Raw genomic sequence first — 17,349 nt, 5'->3', positions numbered from 1 at the left:
GCAGGGGCATATTCAAGTCTGACTCAGCCACCCTGTGACTGCCTCTTGCTGCCTCATACTGTTGCTGAAGATTGTTCTTTGTACCAGTGAGAGAGCTGTCTCTCCCCTGTGGCCCTGCCACTGCCCCTATCCAGACTGCCCTCCCAGAGTGCTATTCTTGGCCTCTGAGGGCCAAAGGTTTTTTTTTTTAATCATAGGGTTTTTTTGTTTTTGATTTTTAAATTTTTTATTAAGGTATTATTGATATACACTCTTATGAAGGTTTCACGTGAAAAAAACAATGTGGTTACTACATTCACCCATATTATCAAGTCCCCCCCATACCCCATTGCAGTCACTGTCCATCAGTGCAGTAAGATGCCACAGATTCACTATTTGCATTCTCTGTGCTACATTGTTTTCCCTGTGACCTGAGGGCCAAAGGTTTTAATGCTGGGCACTTTCAGGCCTCACACACAGAAGATGCCGATAGGTCCAGGAATCCTGGGTCACGGCTGATCCTCGTATCTGTGCCTATGGACACAGAATCATTACCTGCCTTCCCTTCCTATAATCCACACTGGAGGTCAGGAATTTTTCCTCTTAAACCCTCAAAACTCTGAATTCCATTAAGCTTCTTCTTGTTGTTTAATGTGGTAAGAACACTTAACATGAGATCTACCCTTTTAATAAAAGCTTTAGTGTACAATACAGTACTGCTATCTATAGGCACAATGTACAGTAGACCTCTTGAACTTATTCATCTTAAATAATTGAAACTAAAGACCTATTGAACAGCAACTCCCATCCTCCCCATCGTCCCCAGCCCCTGGTAATTACTATTTTACACTCTGTTTCTATGAGTTTCACTATTTTAGATACCCCATTAAGTGGAATCATACAGAATTTGCCCTTCTGTGCCTGGCTTATTTTCCCTTTTAGCATAACATCCTCCAGGCTCATCCACGTTGGTGCAGGTGGCAGGATTTCCTTCTTTTTTAAGGCTGGAGAGTGTTCTGTTATATGTATAAACCACATTTTCTTTTTCCCTTCATGAGTCAATGGACATTTTGTTTCCACATCTTGGCTACTGTGAATAATCCATCAGCCCTTCCTTACCAGAGACTGGGGGTTGGCTGTTGGCCCTCTCTTCCTTTCTAAAAGAGATACCCTGGTGAGCTTTAATGTCCCAACCTGACTGAGCCAAGGAAGCTTCCTTCCATAATTCTAAGGTGATTTCTGATACTTGCTTGTTATTTAAGGTAAGCACTTCAGAATGTCTAACAAGCAAAATCTCTAAGTTCCAGGGCACAGTGGTAAAGGGCAAATCCATCTCTACCAGGATTTACATTCTAGTGGTGTGTATATTTTTCCTCTTACTTTTCTCTTACTAAAGAAGAAAAAAAAACAGAAATGTAATCCCTGGCTGGGTACCCTACTACATACACTAATAGATTTTTTTCTTAATGAAGCCCAAAGAAAGAAATTGACTAATCTAGTTATACTAACCCCAATGACTTTTAAGGTTGATTTAGTTTCTGGCATTTTGATTTTTTCAGTTTATTTTCTCATATTATTCCATTTCCCAGAAGTCACAAAATTCACAGAAATCATTAAGAGCTTCAAATTTCTAGGGCCTTGTTCTGAGACTTATTTGGCCTCCATTAGGAAGGAAATGCTCCTTTCTTAAAAGCGCAACTATAATTCTCACAACTGTAATAAAATATGTACCCATATTTTAGCCAACAAAAAATTAAATAAATGAAAAGCCAAAGGATTCATTCAACAGACATCAATTGAGCTTCATTATTGGTAAAATACAAGATGCACAGTCTTGCCCTTGAGGGTTTGTAATCTAGCAAGGGAACTAAAATAAGCCTACAAATGATTGCAGTATAAGGCATAATAACCATGAGGAGGAATTTGGATTTAACTGCATTTGATATACTTGATTTTTTCATTATTAATATACTGAGGTCAGCTAGTAAAAGTGAAAAAAATTACTTTCTCTACTGAACAAAGAAAAGAACAAATTATAATAAAATTGCAAATTAGTCTAAATTCTTAAGAAATGGCTATTGTCTTTTTATATACATTGGATAAACGTCCTTTATCATTTGTTACCTTTTAATTCCCTCAACCTTGTTTTCCAAGGAAAGTTTTTAATTTTGATGAAGTTCAGTTTATTTCCCAACAGTCATAAAATTCACAGAAATCTTGAAGAGTTTCACCAAGGCACTGAATTTTCTGCTTAAACCTAGAAAAGAGAGGTGAATGCCAAAAAGAGTTCTGTCCCAAGAGGCCTGCTTACTTCTCCAGCCTCATCTCAACCTTATTCCTTCATTCCCACCCCCAACTTTCCCCAGCAGCCTCACTGCAAAAAGAAGCCATATTCAACTTCTTTCTCAAATGGCCATGCCCTTACAGCCCTCCCGGCTTCTCAACATTTTTCTAGCCACCTACACGGACTTCCCCTATCAAAGCTCTTATCTCATCTGGCTATAATTATGCAAAAAATAAGAGAGAGAAATTTTTGGCTCATTGGCTTATTAAAATTCTAAGGTAAGAGGATCTAGGGCCACAAAGGATAACATCAGAATTCATTCTCTCTCTCTCTTCCTCTCTCTAGGGACACATAGAGTAAAACATAGATGTTTTACTCCTTGTTGCTTTCATTTTCTATGATGTCCTTTTCTGTGAAATATGGAAGACGTCTCTAGTAGGTGTCTGAAAATTTGAGAGAGAGACTCCTCTACTCTCTCCATATCTATATCAACTCCACATAAGGATTCAGGAACACAAGGACATTATTAGCACTTTCTTTTTCAGAGATGACAATGGATTTGCAAAGATTTATCTGCCAATGCTCCATGTAGTACACTCTTTCAGGAGCGAGGAAAGTTTTCCTTGAACTTTCTAAGAAAATTTTCCCTAATATGCATCTCACAGTCATTTCTGAGCTAATCCTGAGCAAATGAAATTGGATTATTTTTAGATCATTCAGGCCCATGCAGGAAGCTTTGGTGGGATCAACTTTAGCCTAAGTCCATGGCTCCACAAGAGAAGTGCTAAACACCTAAAAAAATTCGGGCAGGAAGGAAAGATAGAAGACAACTGTTGCTGAGTAGGTGACCGACAATCCATTATAGTCTCACTATACCATCCATGTTTAGAGGATAAAATTCATTCATTTATCAATAGATACCTGCTAAGTTACCAAACTTCAAGTAGCCCACAATCAAGTGGAGGAAAGAAAATATAAATTCACTGTGTTAAGTTCAGTGGGGGAAGTAGAGCCAGGAACTTGACAAAGTTTGGAGTGAGGGATTACAGAAGATACATGTTAGTTCAAGAAGGCATTTGATAGAAAAAAAGTTAAACTAGAAGTTGTTGATAGGGGAAAATTCTCTTTGCGTACTTCTCCAATGGTTAATTTGCTTCTTAATCATGTTAGAGCCCTTCCAAAAAATCAAATATTGCATAGTTTTCTCAAAATGTTGCATACTCTTTCAATAAGAATATAATTCCAGAGTGACAACAAGAATCTCATAGACGTTCCAAAACATGACAGTTCTCAGTAATAGTTGAAAGTATTAACAAAGGCTGCAAAATATTGCATTGGTCTCAAAGTTCCTACACCAAAAAGAGCCTGAATTCCAGACCAAAGTTTAGAAAACATTGTAGTGTCATGTTCACATTTGTATATGTAAATATTTACACTCTTTATTGTGTTATTTTCCTTAAAAATCCCTGGTATATCCTTTTCATTATTTAGGTAGATTAAAATAGATATGTGCATTATAAATAAATAGATGAGAGATCAGTAGGTGACTGATTGACAGTCATGGTAGGAAGGAATGAAAGGACAGAGGGAAGGAGGAATGGAGATATCCACAGACATAGATTCCTTATAAAGATTTCTTCAGGGCAGTTATTACCAGTGCAGTGAATGGCTGACATCTGGTGGTAAAACTTAGTACAAATTTTGCATGGATTTGTGCACCCATAAAAGAGATGCTATTCAGTGAATAATGGCTCTGTCTTCAAGAAGAATAATTTAAAGTGCCACTAGTCATTCAGTCTTTATGTCTACATTATGCCAAGCACCCAGGTATTTGGAAATATCTGGAATGTCAGGTGTCATGATGTATCCATGTCCTTTTGGCGAACAGTCACTATTCTCTAACCAAAGAACAGAAAAATCATGAAATTGTTTAGCTGTTTTTTTTTTAAAGAAGCAAAGAAATACACATGTCATTCAAAGTCATTTGTGTATTTTGTTAATCTACTGCTGTTTTAAGAAATAATAGCAAATTAAAATTAGGGTAAGCCAAAAAATAAATAGTTGTGTAGTTGGCATTGGACTGAGAAGAGGTGGGAGAACGGCCTGTGGCTCAGCAGTGACTATTCCATGGTGCAAACTGGTGCATGTGGGAAGGAAGTTGTTCAGACTGACAGTGCCTCCTAGGAACTGTATTACCTTGAACATGGATTTAGCTCAATGGTCAAATGCCAACTGACAAAAATATCAGTGGTGGGCATAACTTGTCCAACTTGTCCGGCATATTCTGCAGTGAGACTGGGGCTGGCAAGCTTGTGCCCAGAGCAGAGTTTGTGGACCTGGACCCACCGTGGTGGGTGACATGCACACAGGGATCTACAGGCAACACTTCTACCCAGAGCAGCTGAACACCAAGAAGGAAGACATCCAATAATTATGCAAGAGGCCATTACACCATCAGCAAGGAGTTTGTTGACCTGGCCCTGGACTGGATCTGAAAACTGGTGGATCTGTGCCAGGGATGTGGGGCTTCCTCATCTTCCATGGCTTTAGGGCAGCACCGGCTCTGTGTTTGCATCTTTGCTCATGGATTGGCTCTCAGCTGTCTATGGCAAGAAGGCCAAGCTCAAATTTGCTAGACCCCCAGGTTTCCATGGCCATGGAGGAACCCTACAACTCCATCCTGACCACAGGACACTGGAACATTCTTACTGTGCCTTCATGATCACCAAGGTAAACATTATGTCAGCACAGCCCGGATATTGAACGGCCCCCATACACCAATGTCAATCATCTGATTGGACAGATTATGTCCACCATCATCATCTTCCAGAGATTCAATGGGGCCTTGAACATGGACTTGATGGAATTCTCGACCAACCTATTCCCAAACTTCGGCATCCACTCCCCCCCTGGCCACTACACCCTGTTCATCAGAGTGGAGAAGGCCTCCCATGAGCAGCCACCCATGGCCTAGATTTCAGCCAGCCAACCAGATGGTCAGGTCTGACCCTTACCATGGGAAGTACACAACCTGCTGCATGTTGGACAGGGGAGAATGTGGTTCCAAAAGATACCAACACAGCGATCACTACCAAGCATATCATATATCATCCCGTTTGTACACTGGTGCCCATCTGGATTTAAGGTGTGCATCAACTACCTGCCCCCCAACCATCATCCCAGGGAAAGCCTGACCGAGGAGCAGTGGGTGGTGTGCATGCCGGGTAACACCACTGCCTTCACCAGAGGCCTGAGCCCACCTGAACCAGAGTCTGATCTCATGTACAGCAAGTGAATTTTGTACACTGGTATATGGGGGAAGGTAGGGAGGAAGGGGAATTCTCTAAGGCCCAGGACGACCTGGCAGCTCTGGAGAAAGATTGTGAAGAGGTAGACATGGATTCTGTTGAGACAGAATCCAAGGAAAGGGAAGAATACTAAAAAGAGTGTGGCTGGCAGGTGTTCCTCCCTTCCTTTCTCTCCTGCCAGCCCTCAGCAAGGCTGGTTTCAAGGTGTTTACAATTAAAGTTCCTGTATTAAATGACTAAAATCACAAGTCTGTGAATACTAAAAACCATTCAATTTTCACTTTAAATGAAGGAAGTTTATGGTGTGTGAATTATATCTCAATAAAGCTCTTTTTAAAAAAACTATACTATCATCTTCAAGCCAGGTAAAGTTTTCCCCAAGGCATGAAAACCCCCTGTCACCATGGTGTCATGCAGACGTTAGTTCAAGGCTTCCAAAACTGAGTCCCAGCCCCTTCAAGTACTGAAACACTCCTGCTCCTCCAAGGGACTAAGTAATTCCCCAGCTTCACACTTGTGAAAACACCTGCAGCTGTCCTGCTCAGGCCAGCTCTATGCCCTGCCCCAGGGTGTCCGGCAACATCACTCAGGGAGAGGCCCGCAGGTGTGGGAACCTTTTTCTGTGTGTGGAAATCTGTGTCCCACAGGAGCATCTCCCTGCTTGGTAGTGTCCTCTTGCTGTGAATAAACCCCCATCGCACCACCAGGTAGATCTACTCCCCACCTTAGCTTCCTCAGCTCAGGATGCCACAGTCTGGAAGATTCAAAACCTAACAGACAGAAGAAGGCCTCCCACCTGGGAGAGAGTGAAGCTCGCTATGCAAAGAGCTGAAGATGTGCGTAAGGAGAACAGAAAACACTTACCTCTCTGCTTTTTTGCCCCCTCCAGTGCCCACTGTCTTTCCTAGTTACACGTGACCTTCCAGTCATTCGGCACAATTGGAATAAAAGTCTTTACCGCTGGTGCTAAATACAGCTTCCTCCTCTGAGAGAACTGAAATACTTCAGGAAGCTCCTATAGCCAGTGACCTTGACAATTTAGGTATCTTAGTAAAATTACATACGACGCTAAGACTTTTAGATTCTATTATTCACTGATAGGAACTCAAAGGCAGATTTAGAATTAAAGCTAACAACTTCAAGTTGGTGAGGTGGAATAGAAGATAATCCAAGGAAATTTCTGAGTCTTGTCCTGGAAAAAAAAGAACGTTCTCTCTCCAGTTTTCAAATTGAAAATTCAGGTGAAAATAGGAAAATGATATTGGAACAACATCAGAAATTCTATATAAAATACACTGGATTATAAATTCCTCAGCAAAGACAAAATACTATGTGACCGCAAAAGAATAAGTCACCACAAAGATTCATATTCTGCCTCATTCCATTTCCTCTGGCAGATGAAAATGAGATTCTTGAGAACATTCTTACTTTATTTGTACTCCCTTAAATGTGATGTTAGCATCAGCCACATCCATCAAAAGGGGAAAGGGACTGTATGACCAGCTGCCATCATTCATAAAGCTCGGAAACTTGCTTGAGCATCTGCTTGCTCTGCCAGGTAATATAAATAATGCCATAGAGCACATATAATCCATCACAGATGTTTGGATGGCTGCCTCAGCAGTGATTAATAAGAAGGTTGGCAGGTCAATGGAAAGTGCACATCTCTGCAGCGAAGAGAATGTTGTGGCCTCTCCAAAGGGACACATATTAATGAGAGTTTTATTTTGGAGAGGTCTGAACTATGTATAAGTGAATGCTGAATTCCTATTTCCTGAATTCCAGGCTCTTAGATCCAAATATCTACCCAACAGATCCACTCGAATGTATAATAAGCATCTCTAACTCAATATGCTTAATGCTGAATTTCTCTTTTCTTGCCCAAACCTTTTCCTCCTAGTCCTCTTCATCTCAGCAGCAGCTCTATCCTCTGGTTATGTAAGCCTGAAAAGTTTAGACTCATCATAGACTCTCTCTTCCTCTAAATTCCTGCATCCCACATCAGCAAATTGTTTAATCCAGCTTCAAAATACAATACATACTAACCATTTCGCTCTGCCCCCTTGCTACCAATGCCCTCATTGTTTCTCACCTGAAATACCGCAGCAGCCTCCTCGTCAGTCCTCCATCACTCCTTCTCAGTCCATTCCCATCCCAGCTGCCAGAGTGATTGTCTAAAAAAAGAATAAGATCATGCCATGTTTCTCCAATATTTTCAGGGAGTTCCCATATTACTCAGACTAAAAACAGAGTCCATACAAATGGCCCACAAGGCCTGGAACAATTTATTCTATTTTATCTCTCTGATGTCCTGTTATGCTCTCTCTTACTCTGTTTAAGTATTATGGGCTCCTTTATTATTCCTTAAAACACCAGACACAGAAATACCTCTGTACCTTTGCATTTGCTGTCTCTCTCTGTGGAATGCCCTTCCTCCAGGTGTATACATGGCTCTTTTTCTCACTTTCTTCAAAACTTCGCTCATGTGTCACCTTCCTTTGTAAATTGATTTTTCTGTCCCTATTGTGTTTCTCACTTCATCCATGCTTCTTGAAAAAAAAGATGTATTCATTTTCACTGCTACTTAGTATTACATTGCATGTATATGCCACAATTTATTCTACTGATGGATATCAATGTTGTTTCCAGTGTTTTGCTAGTACAAAAAAATCCTCCTTTAAACATTCTTGAACATAGTTCCTGATGCAAAGCATGGGATGATAGGCCTGTGCATCTTCAACATAATTGCTACATAATGCTATACTGTTTTTCCAAAATAGTTATATCAATTTATACACTCACCAATAATGTATAACCGTGTAGTCTGTTCTACATGTTGGCTAATATTTTTAATTATTCCCAATATGATAATTTTTAATAATGGTTTTAATTTGCATTTTTTCTAGCTATCAGTGAGATTGAGCATCTGTTAACATGTTTATTGTTTGCATCAGGATTACAAAAGGAAAAAAATGACAAGTCAGGATGATCAAAGGTACAAAGACGTGAAAAGGGTGTAGAACCCAGACTGTCAGCAATAGAGTTGTTTCCACCCCTAAATGCAAAAGGACAGAAGGAGGGAAAGGTTATTGGCAACCCAGAATAGATTCTTGGAAAACAGGGACCTTTGGTTGGAAGAAATAGCCAGAGTGAGGAAGAGACCAAAGAGAACAAATACCTCAATTTCATTTTCCTCCCTCCTTCTGATCTTCTACCAGGAATGCACATTGGCCAAATCCAGCTGGAAGTCAGGGAATGGGGGCCTCTGCTTAGGCCAGGATCCTGGGCAGAGCACAGGGTGAAGAAGAATGAAAAGTTGGTATATAAGGGCCAATAAAAGATATTTGCAGGAGTCACTTTTCTCTTCTATGAAGAGACCTATTCAACACCTTTGCCCATTTTTTATTGTTATCTTTTTCTTCTTGATTTAGTTCTTTATGTGGATGATTTCTATTGCAAATAAGATCAGCTTTCTTTCCAATCTTATGACTTTTCTTACTTTTTTCTTGCCTTAATATGCTAGCTACAACCTCCAATAACAGTGATACTTGTCTTGTTCATGATCTTAAAGAGAATACTTTTAAATGTTTTCTTCATTAAGTACAAATGCTTACTATAGGGTTTTTTCTTAATAACATAAACTTTATCAGGATAAGGAAATGTCCTTCTGAGTTTGCTAAGATTTTTTTTATTTCAAATGAATATTAATATTCAGCGAATACTTCTGCATCTACTAGATCAAGGATCTGTGAACTACTGCCCCCACAAACCAAATCCAGCCCTTCATTTTTTTTTTGTAAATAAAATTTTATTGGAAAATAGCCACACTCATTTGTTTCACATATATGGCTGCTTTCACACTACAATTGTAGGCAGAATTGTATAGTTCCAACAGAGACTCTATGGGCTGCAAAGCTGAAAATATTTACTATTCAGTTAGCCCTTTGCAGAAAATGTTTGCCAAATAGATAATAATATAACTTTTCTTCTTACAACTGGCCATACGGTTTAGCTGTCTATTCCCAAAGTGCATGCCCCAAATTCCTTCTCTGCCCTTTTCTACTCTGTTCTCTAGGAGGCTGATCTTTACTGCTTATATCTTCAAGCTCCCTTACCCCTGGCTTCCCACGATAGCTAACAAGTCAGAGGCACTAGCAGGAGACAAGAGGGTGGTACTCCCCATTGGTCACAGTTTTGACAGTGCTTGTTGCAGTTCTAACTTGCTATGGCTCTGGCAGAAGTTGCATTCCTCTATGGTTTACAAATACTGTGGTTAAATCCTCTTCCATTACTCCATCTCTCACTAGGCATGTCCTCTCCTTGCCACTTCAGGCTACTGCTGGTCACCAGTTCCCCACTGCCCCTCATGAGTTCCATTAATCCTTCTTCAACGTTTCTTAAATGATCTTCAATTAAAACCATTTTGTGTTTTTCATCTCCTTTTCACCATGTCTCTTAGAAATGCAGTTGTTAATTCTATGAATTGCTTTCCTAACTTTAAACCAACCTTGCATTTTGAGGATCCACGCAATTTGGTCATAATGTATATTGTCAGAAGTCATGGATTCAGTTTGCTAATTTTTTTTTCCTCTTCATATTTGTGTTCATGAGCTAATAGCCTGCTATTTTCCTTCTTCATTCAGTCTTCTCAGATTCTGATATCAAGATTATGCCACCCTCATGCCAGGATTTAAGGAGCATTCCTTCTGTTTCTACACTATGAATAATATGTGCAATATTAAAATTATGTATTCCTTAAACTTTGTTATAAATGTTTGGTAAAGTTGCTAAAGTCATCTGGCTTATTCTTTTTGAACAACTTTGGCAGGTTAAAGTTTTCTAGAATTTACCCATTTCATTAAGATTTCAAAGTTATTGGAATAAACTGGTAACATCCTCTTTTAAATATGTGCATCATGTGTGGTTCTGACCCTTTTACATATTTACAATATTGTTTATTTATAAACTCTCTAGGTTTTTCTAATTAGACTCGCTACATTGTCCCAATTTATTAGTGCTTTCAAGAAAGCAACTTAGTTCATCTTTTCATCATATATTTATTTTCTATTCCATTAATTTCTTTTATCTTCATGATTTCAAACCTTCTATTTATTTTAGGCTTATTCACTTATTCTTTTTATATCACATTAAATTAAATGCTTAGCTCATTAATTTATAACCTTTATTTTTTCCAAAATAAGGACATAAATCATAAATTTTCCTCTAAGCACAGTTGTATCCCACAAATTTTTAAAAACAGCCTTATTGAGATATAATTCACATACCATACAATTCACTCCTTTAAAGTGAATAACCCAATAGTTTTTGGTGTATTATTAATTTTTTTAATTGTAATAAAATATATATATATATAAAAGTCACCATTTTAATCATTTCAAGTGTATAATTCAATGATATTAATTACATTCACTATGTCATCCAACCATCACCACTATTTCCAAAATGTTTTCATTACCTCAAAGAAAAACTTTTTAGCCATTAAGCATTAACTCCCCATTCCTTCTCTCCTAGCCCCTGGTAACCACGAATCTATTTTCTGTCTTTATTAATTTACCTTTTCTAGATATTTCATATAAGTGGAATGACATAGTATTTGACCATTGTACCTGACTTATTTTCCTTACTGTATTACCTTCAAGGGTCAGTCATGTAGCATTACTCAGAACTTCATTCCTCTGATGGCTAATATTCTATTTTATGTATATATCCCATTTTGTTTATCTATTCATCTGCTGATGGATACTTGAGTGTTTCCACCTTTTGGCTATTATGAATAATGCTGCAATAAACACTGGCTTACAAGGTTTGTTTCAGTCCCAGCTTTCAGTTCCTTTGGTTATATACCTAGCAGTGGAATTGATGGGTCATATGGTAATTCTGTTTAGCTTTTTGAGGAACAGCCCAACTGTTTCCCATAATGGCCATGCTATTTTATATTCCTACCAGAAATGTCCAAGGGTTCAAATTTGTCCATGTTCTTATCAACACCTGTTATCTTCCTTTTTTTTTTTTTTCAAATTATTACAGCCATTCTAGTAGGTGCAGAGAAGATATCTCATTGTGGTTTTGATTTGCATTTCCCTAATGACTGATGATGCTGAGCATCTTTTCCTGTGCTTCTTGGCCATTTGTATTTCTTCTTTGGAGAAATATATAATCAAGTCCTTTGTACAGTTTTAAAATTGGTTCGTTGCCTTTTTGTGTGTTGAGTTTTAGGAGATTTTTAATATATTCTGGAGCTTATGTCTTTTCACATAACATAAAATGAAGCCATTCCCCCTTTAATCCATAACAGATTAACTATCTCAAGTGAAATTAGTGATTAGTAAACATAGTTTGTGATCCGTATGACTTAACAGAGGACTGAGACTCTAAGTCCTATTCTCAAAGCCTAGGCAGATTTGCCACTGCTATGACCTAGTCACATAAACCACCACCATGATCATTTTATAACTGTTCATTTACTGCATAAAATGAAAGCTCAATATATATGTATATATATATGTATGAACATATATATATATATATATATATATAGATAGATAGATAGATGGAATTCTAAATTGAAAGAACAAAAACTCAGAATGAAAAAACTGCCCAGAAAACCAGATGTTACGATGCTCTAAGAAAACATGGTATTGGAGGAAGACAGCCATTCCATTTATTTTTCTCTCCACCACTGTAAGAAAACGGTACAGGAGTGGAATGAGACTTTCTTTCCTTTCCTTTCTCCTCCATTCTCTCTACCTCAATTCGTGGGACCTTTTCTCCCAGAACTGAGAGAGGCTTTATTGGGATGTAGGGGAGAAGAGTCATGTTGCCACCAGCTACCTGGTCTCCTCCAGATCCCACCTGGCCAAGGAACTGGCTCTCTCACAAGGACCTTCAAGGTTTGGACAATGAGGTGGTCAGATCAGGGAAGTCCCCTAGACCCAGTGCTCCTCAACTTCTATACAAGTTGTGGGTGGGTACACAAAGGATTAGCTTTAATGGGGGCTAAGGAAGTTAAGAAAGGGAGTTTAGAGGACATTGAGGGATTAGGGGAAGCAGAAGAACTGTTTGGCCTGGGCCTCAAGCTCAGAGCAAGCTACCATATTTAGATACTTCTTAATTTTATGGCATTGAGTTGATCTTTGCCTGCTTAACATCAATTGTAACATTGCACAAAGCTATCATTTCCCTCTCAATAATAAACGCATTTGTAGAAACAAAAGTTAAAGTTTGTTTTAAGTTCTTATTTTAATTTTTAATTATAATGGTTAGAAACAGAAACGCCAACTGGGAGTGACCCTACTCCTTTTTAGACCTCTGAATAAAACATTACAACTTTCTACACTCATAAAATTAGCAGAACAGAACATTTATGCTGTTTTCAAGGCTTAAGCTAGGCATCCCAAAATGACATCTGTTAGTACAAAGGCCATCAGTGGTATTTTAAGATTGAATGTAAGTAAAGAAACGTACTCATTTAGAACTACTGGTTACTGTTTCACTACCCTATGAGAATGTAAGCTCTAGACGGCAGGGAGTTTTGTTTTTCACTAACCTCAGTGCTAGAATTGTACCTTGAACACAGTAGGTATTTAATACACATCTTTTTTGAGTGTATGAGTGAATCCCAGAGCTAAGCACGTAGTAAGTTTAGATGGTAATATAAGAAATTTTACACTAGAAATGTTAATCATAATATTTAAAAATAACTTTTCTAATCAGGAAATTATCTTCATTCAAAATATATTTTCCCCTTTTCATAGCTCAGCAGCTCCATTTCCTTCTATATCATGCTTTTGTGTTCATAAAAATACCACAAGGTGGCATATGAAACCTCCTAAAGACATTCCTAGAATTTTTTGGGTTGAAATTTAACTATATACTTATAGAAAACCTCCTCTAAATCCAGGCAAGAGGACCCCACTCTGGACCCTTTGCTTGAGGGCTAAGCTAAGCTCTGTCCCAGCTCAAGTGTATGCCCTTCCCTGCTCTGTCCCCAGAAGGATGGACAGACAGCTGGAGAGCATATTCCAGATACCTGGCCAGGCCAGGGGTGCCTCTGCAGGAGCTGGGGGGGGGGCGGTTGTCTTTGGGAGAGGATAGGTTGGGACAGCGTTCTCTGAGACCAGCTCTCCCTGCTCTGCCACTCAGTGCAGTGAGTCCAAGAATCCTAGGGCCTTAAGAGGCAAGTTTGGGGGTAGGAACAGTCTTGTTAGCTTGATTCATAGCTTCTAAATATTTAGGTGTATGGTATGTGGACCTCCATTTTCACCCTTGACAGGGCTCTGCAAACATTAGAGACAGGACTATGTGTGTGTATATAATTTGTGGATATCTTCTGTCTGTATTTGTTTACTTATAATCTGTATTTGAAAACTCTACATTAGAAACCGGAGATTTCAGTAATAAAAGCTGTTTACTGGAACAGATTGTATTGACTATTTATTAGGAAGTAAAAACAACTTTCACTATAAATGTCCTATAATAGAATTTGCAAACAAAGATGAGCATGGCAGCTACTATAACCAACCACCAATATTCTAATTTTCTTCCATCCAGGAGTATAGTAGGACTGTACTTACCTATCCTTTGGTATTAGGGGTGGCTATGTGGCTGTTTTCTTTTTTAAACCTTGGCTTAGACTTTCTTTATAACGATTGCATCGAGATGTAATGCTCATACCACAAAACTCTCCCTTTTGAAATGTACGTTTCAGTGGATGTTAGTATGTTCAGAATTGTGTAACCATCACCACTAACTTTGGAACATTGTCATCACCACAAAATAAACCCATACCCATGAGTAGTGTAGGACTAGGTTTGTGCGTAGAAGGGATGTGCACAACTTCACAGCGAGACTTTTCAGAGATAGTGCTCTGTTCGCCATGTTATATCCCTTGTGTGGTGACTGGTGTATTCCAGAGGTGAGATGCATCAGACTGCATCTTGGAGTAAAGATGAAAAGAAAGCCGTACCCTTAATGAAAAAAGAGGGTGGCAGAGAAATAAAGCTTTGTTGTGTTTGGCCACTAAGATTTGAGGGTGGTTTCCAGGCACAGAATAGTGTAGCCCAACATGACCTATGCATACAGGCTAAAGGTCTGTTTGATCAGAAATTATTTAAGGGAGGCAGAATTTTTAAAAAGATGTTTAGAAATTGTAATTTCTAATTACCCTTTTACAATGGGAAAAGAGGCTGATTTTGAGTCAGATGATCATTGAAGGAGAGTTACTTTATCTGAGCTAAGCAAAGATGACTTGACACCAAAGAGACTACCCAGTGGCTCCCTCATGAACTTTGTTCTGCTGATGGGAGCTGGACAGGTATCACTGGTTGATACCTCTTTTCTTTAAGGTTTCTTTCTGGGATTTTATCTGCAATTTATGTGGTCTATCGGTATGAGATCCCAGATAGATTTTCCTCCATATCCTTTCACCTATATTAAACATAAATTAATCTTCTTAAATGAGTAACTGTAGTACCACAGGTCTCCACTTTCAGTATCATGTATCACCCACTGTTTGACTGGTGTATAAAATCTGTGAGCTATTATGTAGATCTTAAGATATGCTACCAATGCTGCCAGCAGAGATGAGGTTCTCATTACTCACCATAATTGCAAAATTGTATCAACTAATCCTCATACTTTTCTTCTCTCCTTCTCTAATTCTTTACCAGCTGCCAGATTAAAATCCCTAAAATACAGTTTTGAACATGACACTTCCCTACACAAAGACCTTCAAAGTCTCCCAGAAAATGAAAAATAATTTAGTAGATATTTGTATTACATTGCTAAGGTTGCCATACGAAGTGCCACAAACTAGGTGGCTTTTAAAAAAGGTTTTTTTTGTCTCACAGTTCTGAAGACTACAAATCTGAGGTGCAGTTGTTGGCAGGGCTGTGAGGAAGACTGTTCTATGGTGGTCTGTTGGTAATCTCAGGCATCCCTTGTTGAAGGAACATCCCGATCTCTGTCTTCATTTTCACGTCCCTCCCTGAGTCTGTGCAAAATTTCCTCCTTGTATAAAGGTATCAGTAATACTGAATCAGGGCCCCACTCTACTCCAAAATGACCTCATCTTAAACAATGTTAATATCTGCAATAACCCTATTTCCAAAAATGGTCATATTCTGAGGTACTGGCGTTAACAGCATTCAAAGCATTCCATGAGATTTCCTACCTCCCTTTTCTGCTTTATCTCCCCATACCTTACTCCTTCACTTTACACCTGATGCATTACAGACAAAAGCCCTGCCTTTCTGTGAATCATGACAATACTTTTCTGTCTCTGTGTTCTTTCTTTTCCTCTTATTCTTTTGTACCTTCTCACCAAATCCTAGACATTCTTCAAGGTCAAGATAAAAAAATGACCTTCTTTTATAAGCATAAACCTAAGTTTCTTACCCAGAATTACCTCTCTTCTTTTTGCCTCCCTAAGTATATTCTTTTTATTTCTCTTATGGAATTCAGCATGTAGCTTGTAACTTGTGTTGTATATAGCTTATATGGTCTATAGACTGTAAATCCCTTATGAGGATAAGGCACACATCTAACTCATCTTTTAATTTTCTCACAGTATTCTTCAAAGTGCTTTATAACAAATATTTGAATGAAGTTATAAGTATCATAGAAATTACAGTTTAAAATCTTTCATATTGGTTATCATTATTTACTGAAGATTGCAAAAAAACCTTAGAGAACTACACAAATACTTTCAAACCAAAATATAGTTTCAGATCCTAAAGGTGAAATTACCAGTGTCCTGTAAGAGGCCATTAAAAACTCTAAATTTTTTCCTAGAATACTGCTTTTACAAGTTCCAATGACACAGAAAGAAGTTTCATTTAATCGATTGTCATGGTTGAACAAATATTTATTAATCCCATCCTAGGTAGTTCAAGCTTATTTTTAAAGGGGTGGGGGATGGAATATACCAAAAATTAAAAACTGAAAACATGTTATCAATACCAAAAACTTGACAGTTTTGAGCTGGAATTTAGTTTACTTCCTAAGAAGTAAACATGTTTTACCTGTTCTCTTTTTCCATGGAAATGTGACTTCTATATATTATATGTTTCCTTTGCCTATATATATATATATATATATATATATATATGTATATGTATATACACACACATACACACATACATGTATTACATTCAAACATGGCACAACTTTAGTTAAATAAATAGTTATAAATCTTCATGATTAGTCATGAAGAGTATCAAGACATTCTTCTACACAACCTTTTAGGATGGAAAAGATATCAAGATTCAAGGAGTTACACATTCTAAGCAAGCACTTGAAATTAATTTTGGTATTTACTAACTTAAGTACTCAAGGACTTGGTTGGAAGAGTCCAACAGACTGAAAGACTGCTTTTCAAGAGCACTGTGATCTTCTATCAATGGAGATATTTTGGTATTTCTATATTCTAATAGTTCATGATCCTTGCTCGATGTTAGTAAGTCATTATCAACTATGCCAATATTTGCATCTTCTACCAGAATATTTGCTTGGTATGCGCCAACGGGAATTTCAGGCAATCCAATGTAGTCATGATCTGCCACTACTGAACCTTGTAAGAGATAAAGACTGTCTGAAAGAAGAAACATCGTAAATTTTTCTTTTAGAATTATAATTAAGCATCATTTAAAAATTAAACAGTGTTAAACAAGGAACAAAATCCCAAGTAATAAAAATTAACTATCAAGATTAACTCTTTGTGGTTTCTATCTACTAAATAAACACATATCAAAAAATGAA

The 17,349-nt window shown here is 38.0% G+C and overlaps 1 protein-coding gene and 1 pseudogene across 4 annotated transcripts in view; one reads left to right on the top strand and one right to left on the bottom strand.

The window, feature by feature from the left end:
- GIN1 (gypsy retrotransposon integrase 1) overlaps positions 1 to 17,349 on the bottom strand; it is a 61,078-nt gene that overhangs the window by 16,812 nt on the left and 26,917 nt on the right. Inside the window, exons 8-10 of one of the 4 annotated variants that reach the window (XR_008994061.1) lie at positions 8,750 to 8,853; positions 7,664 to 7,745; positions 6,436 to 6,763 (exon numbers count right to left, since the gene is read on the bottom strand). Coding sequence is in view for 3 of the 4 variants with exons in the window: in XM_036886848.2 (XP_036742743.2) it covers positions 16,908 to 17,182 (275 nt within the window). In the remaining variant the exon portion in view is untranslated. Of the gene's footprint in view, positions 1 to 6,435; positions 6,764 to 7,663; positions 7,746 to 8,749; positions 8,854 to 13,730; positions 17,183 to 17,349 lie in introns of those variants that run through there. The other 3 variants (XM_036886848.2, XM_057493032.1, XM_036886844.2) reach the window with 3 other exon arrangements.
- On the top strand, positions 4,416 to 5,731 carry LOC118913182 (tubulin alpha-3 chain-like; annotated as a pseudogene).

Source organism: Manis pentadactyla, chromosome 2 (genome assembly GCF_030020395.1).
Source record: "Manis pentadactyla isolate mManPen7 chromosome 2, mManPen7.hap1, whole genome shotgun sequence".
NCBI lineage: Eukaryota > Metazoa > Chordata > Mammalia > Pholidota > Manidae > Manis > Manis pentadactyla.
Note: the sequence above shows the minus strand (reverse complement) of the source record. Positions and strands in the feature narration are given on the sequence as shown.